This window comes from Cyrtonyx montezumae, unplaced genomic scaffold, assembly GCF_038088225.1.
Source record: "Cyrtonyx montezumae isolate F1298 unplaced genomic scaffold, pur_monq_1.0 scaffold_2, whole genome shotgun sequence".
NCBI classification, from domain to species: Eukaryota; Metazoa; Chordata; class Aves; order Galliformes; family Odontophoridae; genus Cyrtonyx; species Cyrtonyx montezumae.
This window is the reverse complement of record NW_027071936.1, coordinates 28,137,395-28,162,504: the sequence shown is the minus strand read 5'-3', so window position 1 is coordinate 28,162,504 and position 25,110 is coordinate 28,137,395. Positions and strand designations below refer to the sequence as shown.

At 38.4% G+C, this 25,110-nt stretch overlaps 1 protein-coding gene across 1 annotated transcript in view; it reads left to right on the top strand.

The window, feature by feature from the left end:
- TNKS (tankyrase) overlaps positions 1 to 25,110 on the top strand; it is a 111,467-nt gene that overhangs the window by 81,547 nt on the left and 4,810 nt on the right. Inside the window, exons 12-26 of the mRNA XM_065736706.1 lie at positions 5,395 to 5,566; positions 7,294 to 7,373; positions 7,687 to 7,832; positions 8,734 to 8,899; positions 10,928 to 11,147; positions 11,655 to 11,764; positions 14,772 to 14,960; positions 15,935 to 16,172; positions 16,844 to 16,926; positions 19,301 to 19,421; positions 20,017 to 20,114; positions 21,454 to 21,528; positions 22,198 to 22,303; positions 23,161 to 23,347; positions 24,050 to 24,206. Of these exons, the coding sequence (XP_065592778.1) occupies positions 5,395 to 5,566; positions 7,294 to 7,373; positions 7,687 to 7,832; positions 8,734 to 8,899; positions 10,928 to 11,147; positions 11,655 to 11,764; positions 14,772 to 14,960; positions 15,935 to 16,172; positions 16,844 to 16,926; positions 19,301 to 19,421; positions 20,017 to 20,114; positions 21,454 to 21,528; positions 22,198 to 22,303; positions 23,161 to 23,347; positions 24,050 to 24,206 (2,148 nt within the window). The remainder of the gene's footprint in view (positions 1 to 5,394; positions 5,567 to 7,293; positions 7,374 to 7,686; positions 7,833 to 8,733; positions 8,900 to 10,927; positions 11,148 to 11,654; positions 11,765 to 14,771; positions 14,961 to 15,934; positions 16,173 to 16,843; positions 16,927 to 19,300; positions 19,422 to 20,016; positions 20,115 to 21,453; positions 21,529 to 22,197; positions 22,304 to 23,160; positions 23,348 to 24,049; positions 24,207 to 25,110) is intronic.

The window sequence follows — 25,110 nt, the reverse complement described above, 5'->3', positions numbered from 1 at the left end:
CCATACGGTTGACGCTTCTTGCCTTCTTTTGACAACTTGAAAATATCACATGCATGAGTTTGCTAATGCTGAATGTAGTAGTCTAATGCTAGTCATCATTTAGTACTTGCTTCCTTCTGTCTTTCTTGGTCACATTGTTTTGGCATCCTATTTAGCCCTTGACTGATGCTTGACAAAGTAATTTGTAAGCCTGTGTTGGAGCTTATGTGCAGCAACTTATTAGATAAAGGTGGAGGAAATTAGAGACTTCCTTATTTAGTTTGCTTTCTAAGCATCTTTCAGAAGTATTTCAGAATTAATCTTTCTCTGAGTTCCAGTTGATTCACTTGAGGACTGAGTGATGCTGAGGAAACATTCACAGTTATTTAAAGAATTGTGCTGATTTTTTGTTCTTTTGTTTGTTTTTTATTGACAATATGCAAATACAGATGTAGTTATTATTTTTGAAACTCATTCTTGGCCATTACTGTTATTTTCTTCCTATTTTATTCTCAGTAAATCTATTCACATATCAGTAAAGCACTTAAACACTTGACAGGTGCATACTCCTTGTTAAAATTACATGCATGTTTCCATACTGCACTGGAACAGGTCCCTCCTTCTGTGTCCTAAGTTGCTTAGCTGTAAAATGACTGATAATGCAGTCACAGTTCTTAATGAGAGTTGGATCATTAAGGTTTATGAAGCACTGTAAAGTTCCCAGATGGGTTATGCTCTCAACTCTTGGTTTTCCCTCATAAGGGAATCATCACTGTCATTCCTACAAGTCTTCACATCACTAACACCGGAGTGAATCTTGGAGCTCAGGCAACAAAAATTGAATTCATTTTCCCATTGCCATCTCACTAATGTAAATACCTTAATCAACATATGTTGGGATCATTTGCTTTTTTTAATATATATGGCACAGAAGTACACAGATCCTGCCTGTAGTCTTGTAATACACAGAGAATCTGATTCTTTTTTTTTTTGCTGTTTTTGTATTCATTCTCTACACAGTTCTGTGCCAAGATCATTAATGAAAACATAAAACAAAATTATTGTGCAACCAGTCATTGAGAAAGCTTTCCCTTTTCAGTACTTATAGTTCTTCAACCAATTTTTATTTTTCCATGTCTTCATAGATGTTTTCCGTTTGATCCCATAACAAATGCTTACTGAATGGATGGATGAGGCCTATCATATTTGCTTTAATTTGAAATCATTTGTTCTAGCAAAGGGAACTGATTCACAGAAAAGCATCCAGCAGTGGACTTAAGAGACAAAGTAATGTAAGGCTTTGTGGGTTGAGAGTCATTTGAGGTTGCTTCAGGAATGGAGAGGAAATCCTGTTTTTTTTCCTGAAGAGTTACTCTATAGGGTAGCAGAAGTGAGATAACATGAAGTATGTGTGTTTGAATATGCTATTTTGTTCTGGCAATAAAGACTGTATTTGAGAGGGTTTGTTTGGAATAAACAAGAAAGTGTTGATGAACTAGAACTGAATTTAATTATCCTGATATTTTTTTAAATTATGTTAACTTACTTTTTGAAGTTTGTCAGATTGATAAAAAGTAAAGGATCGTTTGAACAACATGCACTTGATCTAGATGTATTTTGTGGAAATATTTGAGAATGTTAGTAATGCCAAGAGTCAGCTTACACCCACAGAATCATGTTGTTTTGATGCCTTGCTGGCCCTTACTGAGGGCATAGGCCAAATTTGTAATTTGTACTGTTAAGAGGTCTTTTACACCACTTCCCCATTAGTGTGTTATATCCACACAGTGTCCATTCTGAAGTGAGTGCCTGTGCTTTCATTAGCTGGTTGAGCTTGCAGAAGTTGCGCACAACAGACTCGATGCTTTTCTAACTTCAATGTGGAATACATTTGTGATTTCTGTGATTTCCTATCCAGATTTCAGGTAGTCACATGCTTTTTACAGGGAATAATAAGCACAGAAAAAATTAAATTTGCTTTCAGAAATGAAGTAGGTTTTGGATTATGATAGTTAACAACATGAAAAACTGCGTGGTCTTTTGTGATTGTGTAGTTCTTCTTTTCTCACTTGGATAGCATAGTGGCATTAATATTAAGCTTTATGCAAATTGACATCAGTGAAACAGATGTCTGGGAATTTTAGGAGCTTTCGGGGTGAAACTAGACCTTTTTCCTTTTTCTTTTTTTCCCTTGACATAGATTCACTCCTATTTATTTATAATGCTACACAAAGAGGAAAAAAAATTAAAAAGCACATTGTCTTTAAATGGAGAAAGAGAGCAGTTAGAACACTGCCATTGCAGGAAAGGGTACTTTGATACTGGGATTGCTGCCTGAGCATGGGTTCTACCCCAGACTTTCAGAATGTATACCTTTCAGGAAGACCTTGTAGAATACTGCAGTTGCAGTTGTTTTGTGCAGTTTGTAGTGTTGAAGAGTGTGAGCATATTTAGGGTATTTGATACCAACAGAAAACTGATATGCTTATGATGTCTTGCAGAAAAGGTTCCTGAACAGCTGTTGAGCTGCAACAAGTGCTTGACAGCAAAGGGAATATTGTAGCTCTCTGAATGATGCTCTGAGTCACCATAGTTCAGGGAGGAAAAGTCTCTTCAGAATGGTTACCTATCATCAGACACTGATGTATTAAGCAAATACATAGCTAGGATGAGGAAAATGAAATAACAGTAGTTGTGTATAATGGGATATGCTGTATGCAGTGATATCTTTCCATGAGAAGTCTTACTTAAAAGCATTTTTCGTTTGATAACACCATTCTACTTTCATGTTGCAGTTTGAGCAGTGCAGTGACTGTGTACGCATTAAACAGTGAAGAAGGCAGATCCAGAGGTAGTGTGATGTTAAATAAAACCTGTCAAATCTGTCACTTTTACTGACAAATCTGCAAGGAATTTAAAGTAATTAAGAACTACTGCCTCCTCATTCCAAACTGCTTAGAAAGAGGACCACTTGAATGCTTTTAATTTATTTGTTTACTGCAACTAGAACTATTTACATTCTTGACACACAAATAAGACAGTACAACTTGAATATTTTATGTTTTGTGAGATGGAGTTTAAACTTCAGTTTTGAATTTGATAGGGCATATTAGATTTTTAGACCTAATATTGTACAGCGGCTAATCCAGATATATACCTTGCTAGGTTTGATTTTTGAGATTTGTATTTATTTCAGGAATTATAAATTTACAGTGGAATCTCTTGATTGCCAGATCATTTTAAATGCTCTAATTGGTCTTCATTTTGAAATAAATCCTGTTGTCTTCAACTTTAGTGGAATACATTTTTTAATTTATTTTGGGTTTGTTTTAGACAAGTGCTGCATGATTGGTGAGAGCAACTGTGTTTCTCAGTGAACTTGTTCCCCTGGAAATTGCCCTGCAAAGTCTAATTCTTTTTTTTCAGACAGCATAATTTCATTTGGTGCATGCATTCCTCTTGGTCAGCTGCAGCCCTCCCTGCCCAGAAGTAAGCATGCATGTCTCCTGCAGTTCTTCTGCCACAAGAGTTGATTATTGACAAAGATAGTTACTTGGAGGTGAAAGGAGACCTGTATAAAGACATGTGATATGGTGGATCTGATGACTTTGCCTGTGTTCCTTTCAAGTGAATATTAGCATTTTTTCCAGGTCACAGTTGCTATCAGTTTGTGTGGTGTGGATGCCTCACTGCTGTTCTTCTATAATTTGCTCCATACAGGAGTATTTAATACATAAATCCAGCGTTACAGAAAATGTTAACTATGATTCTCTTTCCTGGCTAGCACAGAGCTACCATCTACTTCTGGAATCCACAGTCCTCACTTAATCCTGTCTTTACTATCACTAACTGTGCGTAGCTTGAGACTTGTGCTCCTGTCTATGCTCTTATCTGTAGTGAAACATATCTGGTGTCCTGAAACAGATGAGGGTCATCACCTGAACAAAATTATGGATTTGGGACATGTAGCATCTAGTTAATATTTATGAAGGCAATAAGATTTTATTTAAAACAAAACTTTTAAGATAATCCCATGAGAGTGTCAGGAGCTGAGCATGGTTAGAAGAAAGCAGAACTGTTCTCCTCTACGTCTTCCTGAGAGAGAGGTTTGTGATCTGAGAAATTCCTGCTTTACCAGCCTGTAGAATTGTTCAGAGATATGAAAGGCTTTCAAACAATGTCAGACCTGTCTGTTTTCTGTTGTTTTTTTCTGATGCATTGATGTTAATATATTGCGGATACTTGTATATTTTTAACCCTTTTGAGTAATAGATACTTGCTATATACTTACCTTGCTCCAAATTTTTTCTTCATCGGAATATTTTTTCACTGGCTTTCATGGAAATAAAGGTGGTAGGATTTGAAGGCTGCATTTTTGGTGAGATAACCTAGCAAAACCTTTGCTAGCACTGCAAAGACTTTGGGAATTTACTGGATTTTAAAGTAACAGACTATTATTCATGCGGTTCACAGCCTACAATCTGTAGGCTTTGAAATAGATAACAGGTTCTGAATTGGTTGTAGAGAATACAGAGTAGTTCTAGATTTCAGAGTGATTTAAAAATAAAAAATAAAAAAAAGCTGTTGGACACCTGCACTTAAATGTGTCATGAAGGGTTGCTGGGTACAAAGTATCTTCTTGAAAGGTTATTTTCTATATATTTTTTCCCTCTTTTTAGAACTCTGTATCTGAACTATTCCTTTCTTTGATAGTGAACCTGTGGCAGTGCTTCCAATGATTCTGTTAGATCTTTGTGGACAGATCTGTTTTCATTATATCACACTCTTTGAAAGCAATACCTTTTTCAGTTTTCCTGCTTATGCAGGCTTGTACTGAATAGATGTATATCCACTTTAACTTAATGTTTCTGTAAAATTACAAAAAATGAGGACTTTGTATCTGGCTTCTTCGCTTCCTCATTCCCCTGTAGAATTCTTAATACGGCATCTTTGCTTTAATTCTTGATAGTAATGTTAATTCCTCTTCAGAAGATAACATACGGAATTATTTAATTATGAATTATTTAATTACTCATTGAATTATTTAATTATTTACCTCTTTCTTTTCCTTTATGAGAGTTTTGCTTTCTTTTTTACTCGGCAAATTTACTAAATTTTCCAAAACTTGATAAATATTTCAAGTATGGTTTTGGGGATTCTGTTTTTTATGATAACCGTGCGTAGAAATAACCTACCTTTTTTAAAAGACAAGAAAGCATCTGCAGTAAATGATCTTTACACTGGTATGTTTACTTATTTTATCATTTGGTTTTGTTTAGTTACCACATGGAGATGTTGATAGATAAACTTTTATGCCAAGATGTTCTTGGTATTGCTCTTCCTTTTAAGGGCAGGGACTAGTGCAGGCTTTTAATTCTGAGAATGTTCTGTTTTACATTGCTGCTGATTTTTCAGATGAATGCACTGGACACACTTGGTCAAACAGCATTGCACAGGGCAGCTTTAGCAGGACACTTGCAGACCTGCCGACTCCTGCTGAATTATGGCTCTGATCCCTCCATCATCTCTTTACAAGGATTCACAGCGGCACAGATAGGAAATGAAGCAGTGCAACAGATTCTAAGTGGTAGGTAAAAATAAAAACCTGTGTATTTGAACTTCAGCTTCTCCCTTTCTTTTACAGCTGTAAAAGAAAGATCTTATTTCTTTTTCTGTTCAAGGGACTTACTGCAGTTTTCTCATTCCTCCCTTCTGCCATTCTGCACACACATCTGCAGCATGTTCTGCATGATATTTCTTAAGGAAATTAAAACCCATAACTGCTCAATTCAGTGCAAAATAGGAATTGAAAAAAGCACTGCCATTACTCACCTAAGTGCACAAACAGAAAAATATTCATAGTTAATAAACCATTTTAATCTATTGCTTGTCCAACAGGGAAGGATTTTACTGTAAAAGAGCTTCGGATAGCAGTGTTTTAGGCATATGTATCCTTTTACCCATGTCATTTTTAATGGTGTAGGGTAGGGAGAATAATTGAATCAATAGTTACTGAAGAGCAATTATCTTACAGTGGAATATGTGCTTAGACTGAGGAAGGCAGACTGATGAGAAAACCTGCTGTGCCTAGGGACTTCACTTCCTTCAGCACTTTAAAGCATACTCACTCACTCTTGAGATGTAGTGGTTATTTGGATAGTGTTGCCTGTTTAAAGTGTGCACATGGCTGTGTATATGTATTGAGAAAGAAGAACGAGACAAATTAAAAAAAAAAAATCCTGTGCTGTTTTTTCGTAGTAAACTAAGAAGTGTTCAGGAAACAGTCACTTCGTTTTGAATTACAAACTCATTTTCACAATGTCTACTCTGTGAAACCTCATTTCAGATGTTATATTGTATGTCTTTTCACTTGCCTTTCTCTTACAACCATTAGGCTGTTCAAGGCTGAACTATTCAAAAGCTTAAAACATACTGGATTTTTTGGGGATCAGTAATGTAGTGTTTTTTACATTTTTGTTGTTATTCAAAGCTAGCAAGTAAATGCTGAAATAATTTACAAAATATAATGTACTAATTCCTGTAAGATTGAGCTAGAGTTGTAAGAAAGCTCATCAAGGGTCCATTTTCTTTTTCTGAATAATTATTAGGAAATGCTGCTAGTTTTGTTTTTAAGTGAGATTTGTTTCTTTGCTCCATGCAGTCCTTTGGTTACGCCAGTGGAATTCAAATTTCTTTCCTTTAGTAATTAGATTGTGTTTCTGATCTTGACTATCTAGAGAAGACAAGGATAAGAGTCCAAAAAGGAGATTAAAGTATTGCTAAGGAGAGAAGCTTTAGATCCAGTATAGTACTTAGTCTCATTTATCTCATCTCAGCCTTAGGATGCTGAGGTGGTGGTGCTGTGGAAGTGGGGGAAAATAAATAACTTCAAGGTGTGAGCTGAATCCTCGCTCAGCCTTAGGTTATAATTCATTCTGAAGTGAGCACATTTAATTCTCTGTGTGCACTGGGGCCTCTTTCAGTTTACTTTTGAACTTCAGCAAAAGTTAGAATCCAGATCAGTGAACACGTAGATTTCTTGAATATAAAAATGACATTGTTACCATATGTGGAATTAGCAAAGCCTTGAAATGTCAGAAATGACAGAATAATGTCAGCTTGAGAGCCTAAGTCTGATTGATTTTTCTCTGAAACTAAGGTTCCTTATTCAGCCAACTAGAGTCTATGAATTTTAATATCACAACTCCAGCATCATTTTTACAAATGCTAGCAGATGTTTTTTCCCAGTTTGGAAAACACTGAGCACAAGTTAGTAGAACTCAGTAATCCAAAACCATATTTTTCTGTATATAGAAAGTACACCTGTGCGTACATCTGATGTGGATTACCGGTTGTTAGAAGCATCCAAAGCTGGAGACTTGGAAACTGTGAAGGTAAGTGTGGGCATTTCGTGTTGGGGCTGACCCTTCTAATGTGTTAGGATTGTCTTCATACTGCTTCCATCATTTAAGAAAGTATTTTCAGACATAAATTTAGATAAGCTATACTTTTGATTTTGCTTGTGTTAAATTTCCTGATATTGTTATATACCAATTCTTTGAAATTAGATAAATTAACCAAATTTTGTGTTATGATTTTTGATGGAGGCTAAGGGTTTTTTTGTTTTGTTTTGTGTTTTCTTGTTTTGAGTGAGTTTTTTTTTTCCAGTCTCTTAATAGGTGTTTGGTGTTTTGTTTTTTTTTGCAGCAACTTTGCAGCCCTCAGAATGTGAATTGTAGAGATTTGGAAGGCCGTCATTCAACACCACTGCACTTTGCTGCAGGATATAACCGAGTATCAGTGGTGGAGTATCTGTTGCACCACGGGGCAGACGTGCATGCCAAAGATAAAGGGTATATTTTCATCCTGTGATATACTTCTGTTGTCTATTAGTGTGAGATTTCAACCTCCTCTCTTCATTTTGGTTCGAATTTCAGCAACAGTCATGTTTTCTCTTTAAAATTCTTTTCTTCTTAGGAAGAAGGTAGAGGTAGTGCTTCGGGACGTGGTTCAGATCAATTCAAAGCCACAGTCCATCACGTATCTGTAGCCTGTGATCCTTCTTTTCGCCCTTTTGTCTACTTGAGAGATTTTGCTGTGTGTTTATAAGCAGCCTCTCAGTTATTTCAGGTGATCCAGAATTAGTTTGGAATTACACAAGGTAAAATTCCAGGGTTGTCTGATCATTTATCTGATGCTATTAGATTTTATTGTTAACTTATTTATTTGATTAGATAAAGTAAATCCTTTACATGTTCTTTTAATATTTGATTTCTTGCGAAGTGACCATGTGAAATAGCATGGTTGTTTGATCTTTCACTCAAATATATTGGACTTCAGAGTGAGGGGTAGTTAATTTCCAACAGCAACTGCTCCTTTGAAAAAAACACTCAGACATCTTTCGATGAGCGCGTAGTTGTTAATAACTATACTTCAAATCCATTGCTTAGTTTTGTGCCTTTTCTGAAATTCAGCTATTCATAGTCAGATTGTAGTGATTCTTGCAATTTTGTTTTTTACTGCACTTGCTTCTAGCAAAAGCAACATTGACGTTTGTTAAGCATTTAGAAGCCTGCTATATGGGATCTGAAGGACAAGGACAGTGTTCATTTCATTTAATAACCACAAGGAAATAAAGCCGTAAAAGACTGAAACGTGGACTACTGTTGAGTGAAAGTTTTATCTGTTGGAATTTCGTATGGTTGTATAATGGATTGTATTTTCTGTAGCTATTAAAGCTTTATCTTTGATTAGTGGCTTAGTTCCCTTGCACAACGCCTGTTCTTACGGACACTACGAAGTAGCTGAGCTCTTAGTGAGGCATGGTGCTTCCGTCAATGTAGCAGACCTGTGGAAATTCACTCCTCTTCATGAAGCAGCAGCAAAAGGAAAATACGAAATCTGCAAACTGCTATTAAAAGTATGTGATCTGGAATTTTTAAATGTGTTTTTGAATATATGCTTTGTTTTTGTTGAAACTCAGATTCAAGCTTATTTGCATTGTGAATTCTTAATGGTGTCTTTCAATTTATTTTCATCTTATAGTTGTCAGTTTATTGTGTAATGTCTGTTCACTTACTGAGAATCATCAGAATGGTTGCTTTTTCCAGTAAGTTTATTAGCTTGGTGGGAGGCAAATGGGGTAAGGTCAAGCTCTTCTCAGTGGTGAATAATGACAGGACAAGGAGCACAAAAAACCTGCACATAGGAAATTCCACACAATATGCAGAACTTAACAGTAAGGGTGATGCAGCACAGGAGCAGGCTTCCTGGTGAGGTTGTGGAGTCTCCTGTGGAGAAATTTCATGACCTGTCTGGATGCCTGCCTATGTGACACTGCTAGGGATTTGGACTCCATGATCTCTTGAGGTCCCTTCCAACCCCTGCAATTCTGTGCTATTTCTCACCTATTTCATCAGTTATTTCATTCGATTACCAAAAAAGTAGTCAGATTCAGAGGGATAGCACATCTTTTCAAAACTCATCAGCAATGAAAACCAGAAGGTATGCAGACTTGGCTGTGGAGTAGACACAATGATGGTCACGTTGATACCACTTGAATACAGCAGTTAGCTCAAGCTTTAGGAGCACTCAGTCACTCAAGCACAGCATTACTTTACAGGCACTGGAGATCTTCGGAATTTTCTGATCATTTAAGTGGGAAAATGGCTATCTTTCATGTTCAACTTCAAAGGGTCATGAATGAGCGTACCACAGGAAAAACAGAAATGCTGAAATCTTTATTTTAGAAATCTTTCCTGTACAAGAGCTGAATATGCCCTTAAGATGATATGGTTTTGTAAAGATTTTGAGTGTCCATGGATACACGCTCAGGCTGCAGTTTACTCAGGGCTTCTCCTACTGAGTGCCTCATGCCAAATGGCAGTGCTGTCAGCTCTGCTGAGCTGTGAATGTTGAGATTCATTTCTCCTGACTTGTACTCTTTCCACCCTGCTCTGTGTGAAGAATGAAACAAAAACACACAGACTTCTTGGAGAGACTTTCAAAGCCTTTTTTTAAAACGGCTCCTTTGTTTGCTCCTGTGATTTGAAGGAGTCTGAGAGGTTGCTACCTCTTTGGTTAGATATTTAGCCTTGACAATATTTGAATAATTTGATTTTGATGAGTTTAAAATTATGAATCTAAGGTTGTATCTGGGAAAGTCATTCCTGGTTTTGAAAAGCTTTTAGCAAAAAACAAAACAACCTGTTTTCTCAAGAGCACTACAAATGCTGATCTGTTTCTATGTTATCAGTGGCCTGTCTCTTTCTGTCCCTTACTGCTTACCCTTTTCACCTTGAACATTTCTGTAATGCTTCTAAGTATACAAGATGGTTCGTTCCTCCTGCTCTTCCCATCTGCATTTCATTTTCTGTGGCTCACAGAAGCACAGCATGTAGCCACCATCACTGGTGAGAAATGTCAAGGTAGACTTACTGGCAGGGCTTAGACCACTGATTGTTTTGTAGGAGCCAACCAAACAACTAAAATGCCAACAGCTGCCTATGCCTTATCTGTTTCTGAATGTTTGTTCCCCTCTTTATCCCTGCTCCAGTAGTTTGTTCTTTTCTGTGATTGATTTGCATGTATACTCCAGGAGTCTTCTAAATCCACTTTTTTCTGCTGCCCCACCAAAATGTTTTCTTTACTGCTTGGCAGGGCCTGTAAACAATTGAAGATGGTGCTGTTATATAATAGAAAATGTAGAAATGAATATTTTTCTAGATTATATTTCCAAGAAACATCTTTCAAAAGCAGGGTAGTATTCAGTGAACCTGGGATCCTGGTTTCATTAGCTAAGATTGGTGTACTGTCCTTCTGTATTTATTTATTGTATGCAACTGCATTGGCAAAATCCCTTGCCTCAATCCCGTGCTTCAAAATAGTGACATACTTTGTGTGTATTTCTGATGGTCATGACAGCAGCATTGTACTTTGCTCTTTGCAGCATGGAGCTGATCCAACAAAAAAGAATCGAGATGGGAACACTCCTCTAGATTTGGTGAAAGAAGGAGACACAGATATCCAGGACTTACTGCGAGGAGATGCTGCTTTACTGGATGCTGCCAAGAAAGGGTGCCTGGCTCGAGTGCAGAAGTTGTGTACTCAAGAAAATATCAATTGCAGAGACACCCAGGGAAGAAATTCAACTCCACTACACCTTGCAGGTGAGTGACTTACCATGTTACGCAAAGTGATTGAGGTTGAAAGGGACCTCTGGAAGTAATCTGTCCAAACCCCTCAGCTTAAGAGGGGACACCTCAACCTGGTTGTATAAAACCATGTCCCAAGTGATCTCCAAGGAAGAAGACTCCTTAGTTTCTCTAGGCAACCTGTGTCAGTGCTTCATTACTTGCTAAGTGATGTTTCTTTGTGTTCACCAGAAATCTCTAGTGTCCCTGTTTGTGCCAATTGTTTCTTGTACTAGCACTGAACTCCACTGTCATTAACCTGTACATTCTATCTGCTTCCCATAATATAAGATGGGGGTGCAGAGTTCCAAGGATAACTTTTCCATGCAGAGTGTTGTTAACTGGCACCTATATTTCAATAATATGATTACTAGGACAAAAGAAGAGCTTTTGCAGTTAAAAAAAAAAAAAAAAAGCTTTAGCTCTACTGCCTGACAGTTTTTGTTCATTGAATCTCAGTTTCTTTTTTCTGTTTATTTTCAGCTGGTTACAACAATTTGGAAGTAGCTGAATACCTTCTTGAGCATGGTGCTGATGTTAATGCCCAGGACAAAGGAGGATTAATACCTCTACATAATGCAGCATCCTATGGGGTAGGTACAAGCACTTTTGCTTGTGAACGCACCCACAGGGAGCTCCTAAAACTCATGTCTAAAGCTGGTTATTTTGCAGTTGTCTTGAAGTGAGCAACCTTCGCCTCTGATGTCATGAAGTACTTGTTGGGCTAAGTTTTTGATGTGCATCCTGTTTTAAGTCCCGTAGATATAGCTTAATAAGGCCTATTTGGGTGTAGCAGTTTGGAAAGTTCACGTAAGGTACCCTTCATGCAAGCAAGCAGATGCAAAGCTTTGGTTTTCAATTGTGGGTGACTGCTGAACTAGGAAAGGTCTCAAGTTGATACTGAAAGACTTGTGTGGAAGAGGGGATCCTGTCTGCTGCAGTGGGGCCACGATAGTTGATCAAAACCATTTTGGATTAGGCAAGCCCTCTTTCCTCCATGTGTGTGCATACCACTTGCACAGTTCCTTCTAAAGCACCTGCTAATTGCAGATGAAGTGAGAAAAATCTGTTGCAAGTAATTGTACAGAGATGGTACTTGAGAAGATCCTAGCAGCATGCTTAAGTTAGACAGAGGACATAAACTCAAAAACTTGTGGATGTGATGGTCTGATTACATGCTTTGTTACTGCAGGGCCATAGAACAAGAAGAGCAAAATCTAGGAGAAGCATTCTTAATGGATCCACATGATTTGCTTTCTTTTGAGATCTGAAGAAGGAAGGCAGGGGGAAAGTACAAGTACAGTGTTCACCTTGCTACTGAGTGTATTGCTGAAATACAGCCTGCATCATTTGCACTGTTTCTCTATGTCAGACTGGGCTTCTGATGTCCTAGAGAGCAAAAAACCTATAAACACTGCTCAAGGTTTAGAAATACAACACCATGATTTTACACAGCTGGTTCTAATACCAAGCAATATCATTCATCAACCTCAATCATAAGTACTAAGTGCCCAGCTTATTGCTTAGTTCTAGAGATATATTCTGATGCAAAGATTGTGCTCTCTCACTTAAAGCACAGCAAACCAAAGCATACATTCTGTATAAAACGTTCTTTATTGTCATGTGGCATCGTAAGAGATTGGTTCAAGCTGATAAGCACTTCAAAAATCATAATGCCAATTTGGTTATCTTGCTCTGTCTAGGGAAAGTTAACGAGGCTATGTTTTGGTGCTTTTCCTGTTGTTCCCCATACTTCTGAACTGTCATCAGCCCATTCAGATCTCTGTAATGAGAGGCAGGCAGATGAGTACTGCTTTCAGATGTTTGTGGCTGGCAGGTTTCACAGACAAAACTTTTTCCTCATGAAGTGTCAGTTCTCCCAACCAACACTTTACCCCATGCAATGCTATAGGCTTGGGGCAGAATGGCTTGAAGAATGTAGAGAGGAAAAGGACCTGGGGGTGTTGGTTGATGCTCGGCTCAACATGAGCCGGCAGTGTGCCCAGGTGGCTAAGAAGGCCAGCAGCATCCTGGCCTGTATTAGAAATAGTGTAGCCAGCAGGAGCAGGGAGGTGATCATCCCCCTGTACTCAGCTCTGGTGCGGCCGCACCTCGAGTACTGTGTTCAGTTTTGGGCCCCTCACTACAAGAAGGACATTGAGGCCCTGGAGCGTGTTCAGAGAAGGGCAACAAAACTGGTGAGGGGTCTGGAGCACAAGTCTTATGAGGAGCGGCTGAGGGAGCTGGGATTGTTTAGTCTGGAGAAGAGGAGGCTCAGAGGAGACCTTATAGCACTCTACCACTTCCTGAAGGGGGGTTGTGGTGAGGAGGGGGTAGGCCTCTTCTCCCTGATAAGTAATGACAGGACGAGAGGGAATGGCCACAAGTTGCGCCAGGGAAGATTTAGATTAGACCTCAGGAAGCATTTCTTTTCTGAAAGAGTGGTCAGGCACTGGAATGGCCTGCCTAGGGAGGTGGTTGAGGCACCATCCCTAGCGCTGTTCAAGAAGCGTTTAGATGAGGTGCTTAAGGACTTAATTTAGTAGTTGGGTAGAGATAGTGATAGGAGGATGGTTGGACTAGATGATCTTATAGGTCCTTTCCAACCTTATGAACTTATGAACTTATGAACTTATGAACTTCATTATGTGTGCCTCAGTAGGGTTTTGTGTCGTGGCAGGGAAGCTGCAAGAAATGCATTTACTTTAAAAGTTTGGAAGAGAGGGAAAAATAATGTCAGCAGTCATTTCAAGCCATTCAGAACAAGCTTTTTCTGGAGCTGTTAAGTCCAATTGCCGTTGAAAGAAAAAATGAAATCCATTAGCAAAAGTCTTTGTTCTTCTGCGTACTATTTCTGTGTTTCATGCTTTTGCCTACTATTTTTTTTTATTTCTAAGCTGTATTCCAGGTGTAATTTTACTGGTCAAAGAGAAGTTTTGTATTCACCGATTTTCTATTACCTTATGTTAATCTGGGAGACTTCCAAGATGGAACGTTGATGGATGCATGGGGGTATAAGTAATTTCGTAGCCCTTGTAAAACAGTTGTTCCTTATGATGCTCTGAGTTTTATCAGTTACATATGTCTCAAAATATGATTGAAGAAAGAATAAATGTGTTGCTTTGAGTGGGCTCAGTGACAAAATTGTGTGCAGACATCTAAATGGTGTCTCAGTAGTGTAACATTGATGTTTAGGTCTCGAAGTGGCGTATCACAAATGTCACAGCACAAATTTGTGTTTCCAGTTCAAATATCTACAAATGTTTTGATGGCTAAACCTGTTTGTTTTATGCTGGATCAGCATCAGGCCTGATTCTGTAGGTAGCACAGAATACTTACCATGTACTTCAGGTGATTTGATGGAAATGTAATTCTGTGCGTAATTGTACATGGGCTGGTAGGGCTGATCCAGATTTAGTGATTGTGGAGCTGCAGGATAGAGCCACACCTGAAAAGTGCACTGCTGCATAAAGAGGCAGGTAAGTAGGTAGAAGAAAGGAAAGAAATTACGAAGTTTTCTGAGCACCATTATCCTCACCACAAAGTAGGAAATACGTTTTTTTATCAGTATCGTATTGATGAATGTTTTTTTTTTTCTAGCATGTGGATATTGCAGCATTGCTGATCAAATACAATACATGTGTAAATGCAACAGATAAGTGGGCATTCACACCATTGCATGAAGCAGCACAAAAAGGAAGGACGCAGCTCTGTGCTCTGCTGTTAGCTCATGGAGCAGATCCAACCATGAAGAATCAAGAGGGTCAGACACCACTAGACCTGGCAACAGTAAGTTCTTGTTGGAGTGCCAACCACGGAGTGCTCTGAAGGATTTCCTCTGTGTATAAATTACTTTTCATGCCTTAATGGCCTCAGCAGTCCTCAGCTTTCTCTGTGTCAAGGTACAGGGAAATGAATGTCTCCAGAGTGCATCTGTGATTTCTTTTACCTGTGGATTTCCTCTGGCTGAGATTTTGATATGGTTTGTGATAGAAGGATCCCCTCTGCTGAAGGATTCACTCCTGGAATCAGTTTTCTCATTGCCAGAAGCTAACCTATACGAAAATACCTCCAGCAGTAGTCAGTCTTTGTGTACTGTCAGTAATGATTTCATTGAACCTAGAAGGAAAATGAGTTGAGATTTTATCAGAATGGAATCACTTAGTGGGTGATTATGATTGGTGCTTGCATATTACCTCAGGTGTTTTTTTATCAGCTCCAAAACAACATCCTAAGATTGGGTAGCTGTCAAACATCTTTTAAAACTGGCACTTCACACTTCCTTGTTAGTGATAATGGTGGTAGCTGATAAGAGAACTGAAGAAGGTTGTGTGAACTTAATTCTTGTTATAATAGGTAACTGCAACCAAATTGGATGTTATATCCATTTCTGGTGCAAGAGTCACAAAAGAAACTGCCAAGAGGAAATTCTTGAGGATGAAGGTTCTTAATTTTGTCTATAAAGGCATTTTGCTGTCCAGTTGTTAGTTAAGTTCATACTCTTCCTGAAGTTCTTTGTGTTTTTTGTTTTAAGCACTAAGAGATTATCATAACAAAGGAAAGGGTAGAGTTCTTCCATTGAAACTTTGATCCAGTGCGAAATGCTTGACACAGAAATTGAGATGGTATTGTGTGGCAGTTTTCTTTGTAACTGTGAAAACAGAGTGATCAATTAAAACAAAAAATTCTAAGAAAAAGTTCTTCACAAACACGAGTGACTTGATATAACTGAGCCTCAAGGTGAATGTTTTTGTGTTTTTCAGGCTGATGATATCAGAGCTTTGCTGATAGATGCAATGCCTCCAGAAGCTTTGCCTACATGCTTTAAGCCTCAAGCAACTGTTGTTAGTGCCTCCCTGATCTCGCCAGCATCTACGCCATCCTGCCTTTCTGCTGCCAGCAGTATAGATAACCTCACTGGGCCACTGGCAGAACTAGCAGTCGGAGGAGCATCAAATACTGGTGATGGAGCAGCAGGAACTGAAAGGAAGGAGGGAGAAGGTGCATTTGCTGCTGGACAAGTTTGCATTGCCAGAAGTACAGTAGTTTAGATTCACAGCAACTCTTGCTTTATCTGAAAAGCATTTCTAACCAGGCAGAAATTACTGCACAGCCCGAACTGTTGTCCACGTTTTGAAGTGTCTGATGTTTGCTCTGTTCTCATGTGCTCTGCAGGAGCATTGTTGGCTGTTCAATTATGTTTGCTGTTGGCAATTAGTTCTCGTTACAGAGGAATATCTGATTAGGTACCCAGATGCTTGTTCATGATTTTAACGAGAAGATCCAATGAGAATTAATTTAACAGAGTTATGATAGGGAAAGCTAGGGGATTTCAATAAGACTTTTTAGATCTTTTGATTAGTATCTGGAATACATGCTGTGTATCAGCATCTGTGTGATTACATACCAAAAATAAACCCAGTCTTCATTTCCTTCCCCTTGCTATATGAGCCTTAGCCACAGATTGATTGTACTTTTCATTATTTGATATTGGGGAGAGGAATAATTGGTATTTGCACTGAGGTTTCTCACAATGGAAATTGATTGTTTTTTATAAGGCAAATAGGTGGTACAAAGAATGAGAGACTGGGATTTTAAGACAAATGGTATTTATTGGTCTATTTACTTATTTGAATCGGATGCATGAGATAAAATTGTTTTTCTTATTACAGTTTCTGGTCTTGATATGAACATTACCCAGTTTCTGAAAAGCCTGGGTCTTGAACATCTTCGGGATATCTTTGAGACAGAACAGGTAAGTGTCAAGTGTTTTGTGTGTTTTAAATACAGACTTTAATTCTCTGATTTTAAAAGAGTGCAAAAAAGATGACTTTACATCTACAGGAAAAAAAAAAGCATAACCAAGGAAAGTGCAGTTATGAGTGAATTGGCAAATGCTTTTCAGTGAAGCAGACATGAAAATCTCTGCCTGTTTGATTTAGATATCCGTGGTTTTCACTTTCTTAGTGATGATTGCTAATTTAACTTGTATTCTGAGAGCTGCATGTGAACTTTGAATTAACTTTTGAACATAAGTGGCTATTAAAAAAAATTAGGTTGGGACATCACCTGCACTTATCCTGTAGCAGTCTTGATATTTGAAGAAACTTTTCACCATCTGTAGTGCTATGCATGACCCTTAAGTTGACCTAGAATCCTTCCTGTTTGACCCCTAAGATGAGCTCAACTTTTAGTTGAGTAGCATGTCATCAGTCCAGAGAATACAGAAGCATGATTTCCTAGTGGGTTAGGACTGTAGCATTTGAATTTGCAGAGCTAAAAAGTTTTAAATATAATTGAGAGATGGGGGGAAACTGCAAAATTATGAACAACTTGCAGTGTATGACAAGAATACAACTCATTATAGTTCCAAAAGCTTACATTATTGGAAGGTATTTTACCTATTTTATGTACTGTTTTTTAGACTTAATAAGTTAAGAGTTAATAAGATTATTTGTGTGAATAAGATGGACACTGGTGGAAGTAAAAAGTACAAGGAGGCTGGATTTGATGGTGTTTCTTCCTTATGCTTTTGCTGCTAATCTTTTGTGATGGATCAGGAAATAAATATTTTAAATGTAATTTGTTACTTACAGAAAAGCCTCCAAATTCTTCCACGAAACATTACAGAGGTATCTCCCTCCCCTAAGTTACCATGCTATATAATATTTTTTCCCTTCTTACACATAAGCATAGACTCTTTTCTTTAACTTGGAACTGCTTCTATTAAGAAGCAAACCAACCCCAAACAAATCTGTATTCTACTTTTCTGTTTTGTTCTTATATTATTACTTTTCACACCTTCCACTTGCCATGCTGCTTTTGTATGGCTTCTGCTTCCTTAACTTCTAACCTATTTTTGAGATCTTTCCCTGCTAATAAGTTTTAACAATTTAAATCAGATTTATAATTTCTGAAACTGCTAAGCTGCTCTGGTAGGTTTGTAAAAATAAGCTCATCAGCTCACTACCTTCATATTCATTTTTCCTACTTAGCTCTAATCTCATGTTGATATTTGGTCTGTGCTAGTGCTATTCTGTGTTCTCTGTGTTTTTTTGTAATGTTCCTGTGCATATGATCCATGTCTTCAGTGGCTTTTTCCACAGCAATCTCATTAGAGGTGTTTCTGCTCAGTTGCACAGTTGTTTGGGTATCTGTAATTCCTTACTTGAATTGCTTTCCTTTGGATCTGTGGTACTCAGATTGTAGTTGATGGTGTTGATATCTGCAAGTCCAGTTGTGCTAACAGTCTGCCTGCTTTTTATGCAAGTTGTATGGGTTCCTATTATTTGCTGAGCTTCCAATTCTGATTTAATGTAAAATTGGAAGTAGGTTTTATACAGTTACCTTCATCACATTAAATCTTTGTTTCATAGGAACGCCTCAGCACAGGATCGCTTTACAGAAATGAAAAATTTGTATTTCATTTAGCACTTATCCTCCTCTCTTTTAACTTAGAAAATAGTTTGACAGCTTGTTTTGTTATTTTTGTGTCTCCACTGTCAATTTTTGTGACCTTGATGTCTAAAATCATGTCAGGTGATTGTGGATGTATTTGTATATTACAACAACGTAACTAGTTATGCCTGTCCTCACAGCACTTAATTATTTCCCAGATTTGAGTGAGGGAAATAGCTGGGGTAGTTGAGTTTGACTTAACCTAGCCAACTCACTGGCATCATCTACATGCATGCACACGTGTTGATATGCATGCACTATTATATGCCAATGTGAAACATCTTTTTTGGTTGCACAGTTGAGAATTCTGAATTACACTAGAAGATGAGACCTTGAATGCTTCACAAATATTCCCATGCTTTGACTTGTCCCAGCTTTTCTGTGCATCTTCTTTCCTACATAAGTAAAAATGATTTTAATTTGAGAATGAGCTCTTGTTAATTACTGTAAGAGAAGTGAATGTTCTACAGAACTTGGGCTGTAGCAGCTGGGCATGGTCCTGTGTCAGGGAGAGGCTTGCCAGAAGGTGGCAGCATTTAAGAATATGGTAAAACAAAATGTGTTCTCTTGGTTGTAGCATGAATACAATCCTTTTTCTGAACTGATTTATCTTTAGCCTTGGGAATCAGGCCAGGTTTGGCAGGTGATTTTTGTGATTTTTCACTTTCCAGATAACCCTAGACGTGTTGGCAGACATGGGACATGAGGAGCTTAAAGAAATAGGGATTAATGCCTATGGCCACCGGCACAAATTGATAAAAGGTGTGGAGAGACTTCTAGGAGGCCAGCAAGGTAAATATGTTTTTACTTGTTAGTCTGAGTAGAACAGAACCGGCTGCCAGAAGTCCCCAGCTGTAAATGTAGGCAATGATACCAGGAATTGAAAGAGTATGGTTGTTTGGAAAACATACTTACTTATGGTATGGTGGCTTATGATGGGTAAGGAGTATATTGAGTTGATACATCTTTCTGGAGAATAAACAACCCCAAGGCAGCTGTGGAGATTCTGTCCATTTGAAGGGTTTTGACCAAGGAGGACATTTTTGGGTTGATATGCCCTAAGTACAGGGTAGCTGTATCCTAAAACGTAGGCTTGATGGAGCTGTTTGCTGCCCCACGCTACTTGGGTTCTTCTCTTGAAATCACAAATGATAAAATGTAATTGTCACACCTGCATTGTCCTTCTCTCCCTTAAGACCCTGCTGCCGATGAAAGTACTTCTCTCTCCAAGGTTATTTTTAGACCTTGTGTTTATTTTGTGTTTCCTGCTTATTGGGGTTATATAAGCAGAAAAACTGTGATGTTTAGTAAAAACAAGGCTGGTGTTGTTTTCTCCTGTTTGATTTTGTTGGTTTTTTTTAACTTCTGTGATTCCTTCCCTCTGCAGGTACCAATCCTTATTTAACTTTCCACTGCGTGAGTCAGGGGACTATTCTCCTTGACCTTGCGCCTGACGATAAGGAGTATCAGTCCGTTGAAGAGGAGGTATTGCAATTATCTTTCTTAGTGGCAGTGCATTTTCCTCCTCACCTAATTCTTAGAGCTAAATCTTGCAACACACACTGGAAGTGATAAAACATGCTTTGGTGAATTGCATAGATCTGTCGTGGAATTTAGAGCATTTGTTTGTTTCAGTTTATACTGATGATGATTTCTTTTTTTGCTGTTTCCTGTCATTCTTTTTTCTTTAAATACGTGATTTTGTTTCTCACTTCCTGCTAACCTAATTTCGTCTTGCTGGCGTTGTGTTCTGGATGTCGTCTCATAGCTAGGGCTTCCACAGCTTATCAAGAGAAAGGCACACCTGTGAAAAGCAAAGGCTGTGTGTGGAGACTGGGAGATCAAGGCCGTACAACTCTGTAGGCATTCTCTTTGCTTAGGCTGTTTCTGCATGTGAACCAGCTTGTTTTCTCTCGTCTCCATGGCTTAGTTAATCTGTAACCTAGATAAGCAGCTCTTGGATAAGTGAGAGATGCCTGTAGTTTTACCTCCCACACACACATGCTCTTTTATTTGAGTCAACTGCAAGCAGTTACCGTTTTGAAAGGAAAAGCTGAAGAGGACCTTCTGAAGAGTTATGTTTGAAATAAACGATTGTTCATTCAGTTACTTGTGTAGCGTTGTTCCTTTGTAGCACAGAAGAGTAGCTTTTTAAAAGTCTTGGTACTGAGGATGGCTGCCAGTACCCTGGAGTATTTTTTTAGTTAGTTACTCTGCAAACTGGAGTTTGTGCAGGTTTTTTTTTGTGTAACCATGTCTGACAAAAAGAGTGACTTGTTTACTAGTGTAAATGGGGATGTTTATTTGAGTTGTTACTAAATGTTGGTGCTGTAATTACAAATAAATACCAGTGGAAAAATTTGGTAGAATTGTTGAAATTCTCAGGAGCTGCTTATGCCATAAGAAAACTTAGTGTAAGCATTTTCCTATCACTAAGAAATACAGGCTATAGTGATTAGAAATACACTTGTTATTACTTCAAAATGATCTTTTTGTTTGAATTTTAATTTTTTTCTAATCTAAAGCAGGTTTTCCAATAGTCTTAATTTTGATAGCAAGTGCCAGTCCTCTTCCCTATGTAGGTTTTTATTATTTGAATAATCGCAGCATTCAGCTTCACAGGCAGTATTGTAGAGCTGTATAGTGTGTTGGGTGCCTGAATAAAAGTATATATCTATTTAAAGTTGACTTTTTTGACACCTTTTAGTTAATTTTCAACCCAGATTCTGTTGCTGTCTGTGATGTATTGATAGATGCTGCATGAATAATTTTCCTTGTTAACAAGTTTTACGTGCTGAACATACATTTGTGTTCATTTATATAGATGCAAAGTACAATCCGGGAGCACAGAGATGGTGGAAATGCTGGTGGGATCTTCAATAGGTACAATGTCATCAGGGTAAGTTTCAAATCTTCCTACTTTTAGGTAGTAATATAAATCAGTACTTATGCAAGCACACAGAGTTGATTTAATGGTTCGACCTTTTAAACTTAAGTTGCTTGTTGATCTGATAATCAATTACAGAGTTAAAGCAAACACTGAGTACTAAAATTAAACTGATTGTGTACTTGGCATATGGGGTGAGGAAGAAGTATCTACTTGTGCTGTTAAAGAAGTCTAAGGAAGTCATGGAATGGTTTGAGTTGGGAAGAACTTTAAAGCCCATCCAGTTCTAGCCCCCTGCCACCCACCAGATAGTGAACATTTAAACCTAAACCTTCAAAAAAGCTAGGTCTGTTCAAGAGTGGCCAAAGCAGGGAGGGAAGGTGTTTCAGACAGTCTGTAGTTCTTGGTGGTATTACCTACTTTGAAGGGTGAAGCCCAAAAGCCTGCTTTAAACCCAAGAACTTCAGTTGCAATTCACAATAAATGTGAACATCTTTAATCATATGTAGCTGACTTGATTGTAAGACTTCAGCCTTCAGAAAAAGCGTGTTCTTTGGTTTTTGATTTTTTTGTACTATTCATGTGTCTTGCTGTGTTTCTCTGTAGAATTTCTGCAAACTTTTTGAAACCATCTTTCACTTAATTTGAGTCGCATACTTAATGCTTGTTGTTCCACTGCAGATTCAAAAGGTTGTGAATAAGAAGTTGCGGGAGAGATTCTGTCACAGACAGAAGGAGGTCTCTGAAGAGAATCACAACCATCACAATGAACGCATGCTGTTTCATGGTAATAAAGTGATAACTATTTGTATTTAAAAAAAATATATGAACAAAAGGAAAGCCAGAAGCACTCAGGAACTCGCAGGCAATGTTAGCGTGGCTGTTTTCACCATCCTGTACAGTAATTGTTTTTCTACACTAAAAATGCATGAGTGTGGGCATGGTGAAGGTATTCTGTGTGGTTACGGCAATCTGTAAAGCTCCACTAGCTACAAGATATGTTTATAAAAAGCTGAATCTCAGTCATTGCCATTAAAACTGATGGTGACTATTGGGAGGACTATACACTGCTTTGAGAAATATAAGTTATCCTCTGAAAGTGGGGAGCAGCACATAGTAAAAAGCGTTTTTCCCTGGCACTTCAGGCAACCATGAAGAAAAGGAATCAAAACTAACCATGAGTTTAAGCAAGGTGTTCTCCAGAAGCATCCAGAAGTGCCTGCAGATGACAACTGTCTAATGCAAATGACTCCTGCCCTTAGCTCCTTCTGTGATCCTTTGTAGGAAATTGTTTCAGGGTATGATTGTCCCGATAAATTTACCCTTTGTTAGAGAGTACTGACTGCTGAAGAAAGTGTGCATTGACAAGATAAATGGTGCTGAAATGTGAGGAAGGGGGTGGGAAGGCCACTTAATGAGATCTGTAACTGAGTAAGATGTGAGTCACACGTGGGATGTTGGTATAGAATGATAAATCCCACACATCACTGCATCCTGCTGGGTATCGCCCCCCTCCAGCTGACTGAGCACACTCTGGTATTTAGTGATCTATCTGAGGCAGTAGAAAGCTCCTCTTGACATAAAGCCCAGTATTACTACAGTTCTCAACAAATGTGTGATAACACGTCCTTTTGTGTGTTCCAGGGTCTCCTTTTATTAATGCTATCATTCACAAAGGGTTTGATGAAAGGCATGCATACATTGGAGGAATGTTTGGAGCTGGAATTTACTTTGCAGAGAACTCTTCAAAGAGCAACCAATATGTGTATGGGATAGGGGGAGGAACAGGCTGTCCCACACACAAAGACAGGTCCTGTTATATCTGTCACAGGTATGTCTCCAGCAGAATTCCCTGTAGGTAACTCCAGTTGTCCTGGCTTTTATGACCCTTGCACAGGATGAATTGTAGGGAAAGAATAGCCAGTTAAGTTTTGTGGGGAAAATGCACTTTTCCATTTGTCAGGGCTCAACAGAAGCAGATATAAATGTGAGTCTCACAGAAAGGTCAGTGTGAGTATAAATCAAAGTGAGAGGTGACTCAGGGAAGAGACTTGAAATAGCAAGTTTGAAAATGAAGAGTCAGGCAATAAAAGCAATTAAACTCCAGGCAATCTTGGAACAAAACTGCAGTGTGAAGAGGTGATCAGCAGTACAGTTTGGTACTACAGATCAGATAATTTTGGAGGCAGCGAGCAGGACTTAATCACAGCTTTGTTTTGTACAGAAGTAGATCACTGTGCTTTTCATGCTTTGACATTCACCCTGCTGGTTGGAACACAACGTGTTTCAGCTTCATACAGCTGCTTTATAGAAAATGAACTAGAGCAGGCCTCGGTGTGACAGATAAACAAAGCAAATGTTTTCCCTTCTGAATGTCAAGAAAGAATTTTTAGACACAGCCTTAGAACTGGTTTCTAAAACTGTTTTCCCAAAAACCTTTCAGAAATTGATTGTAGCAAACAAAAGTCTGAAATCATTCTGGAAGCTTGCATCTCTCAGACATATTAACATGGTGTTTCTCTCTTCTTTTTAGACAAATGCTTTTCTGCAGAGTGACCCTTGGAAAATCCTTTCTTCAGTTCAGTACGATGAAAATGGCACATGCCCCTCCAGGACACCATTCAGTTATTGGCAGGCCAAGTGTGAATGGACTTGCATACGCTGAGTATGTTATCTATAGAGGAGAACAGGTAGGTGGGCTAGTGAAGACTGGGTCTGTAGAAGAACAGAGCTTGGAGTTTCAGAAGGGATGCATATGATTTCCACTCCAGGTGTGCTGTCTTGGGTTTTTTCATTTAAATGTAAAAATAAACAGTAAAGTGTATTGAGGCAGGAAATGCTGCTCCTTGCTACTGAACTTCTCTGATCTACGTTGTGGAAAATGGCCTCATTCTTCCTCTGAAGTGCTGAGAAGAGCCTATTTAAGAGATGTAGTTTTCATGAGTATGTACTGATTTTCCCACTGCATTTCGCTGACATTACTGCAGTAATAAGAACATGTGCATTTCTGGGGTTTTATAGATAGTGAGTATTCTGAGCTTTTTACCTGTGGATTCCCAGCTGTGCCAATGTTCCTGTTTCCCCTTATGGCAGCAGAAGTAGCACAGCAGTCTTCAGGAGCTGATTTTTTTTATTCTGAGTTACTCAGCTGAGGCTGTTAGCCTAGAATAGTGGTTTGCTTACTGCCCTGGATGATTCAAAGATTACAAAATAAGTTCAAGTTGGAAAGAACCTCGGGCAGTCATCTAAAACAACCTCTTGTTCACCCTTGCTTGCGCACCAGATTGCTGAGGGCTTTGACCAGGTAGGACTTGAAAGAGAATGATGTTTCAAAGTCTCTCTCAGTAGCTTGTTCCTTTGCTTAATTATCCTCAAAGCAGAAAATTTCGTGCTTTGTATCCTATAGGAACCTGCCCTGGATTTGTTAATCTCATTCACCTGCTTGAAATCTGCTTTTTCTTTTGCTCTCTTTGAACACAGAGCTGATTCTTTCATTATCCTTCCTTGTCATCGTTTGATGAAATCCAAAATGTGAAGTTACTGAGTGTACTCTTCCAACAAACAGGTGTCTTGTTTTTTTTTCTTGACTTTTAG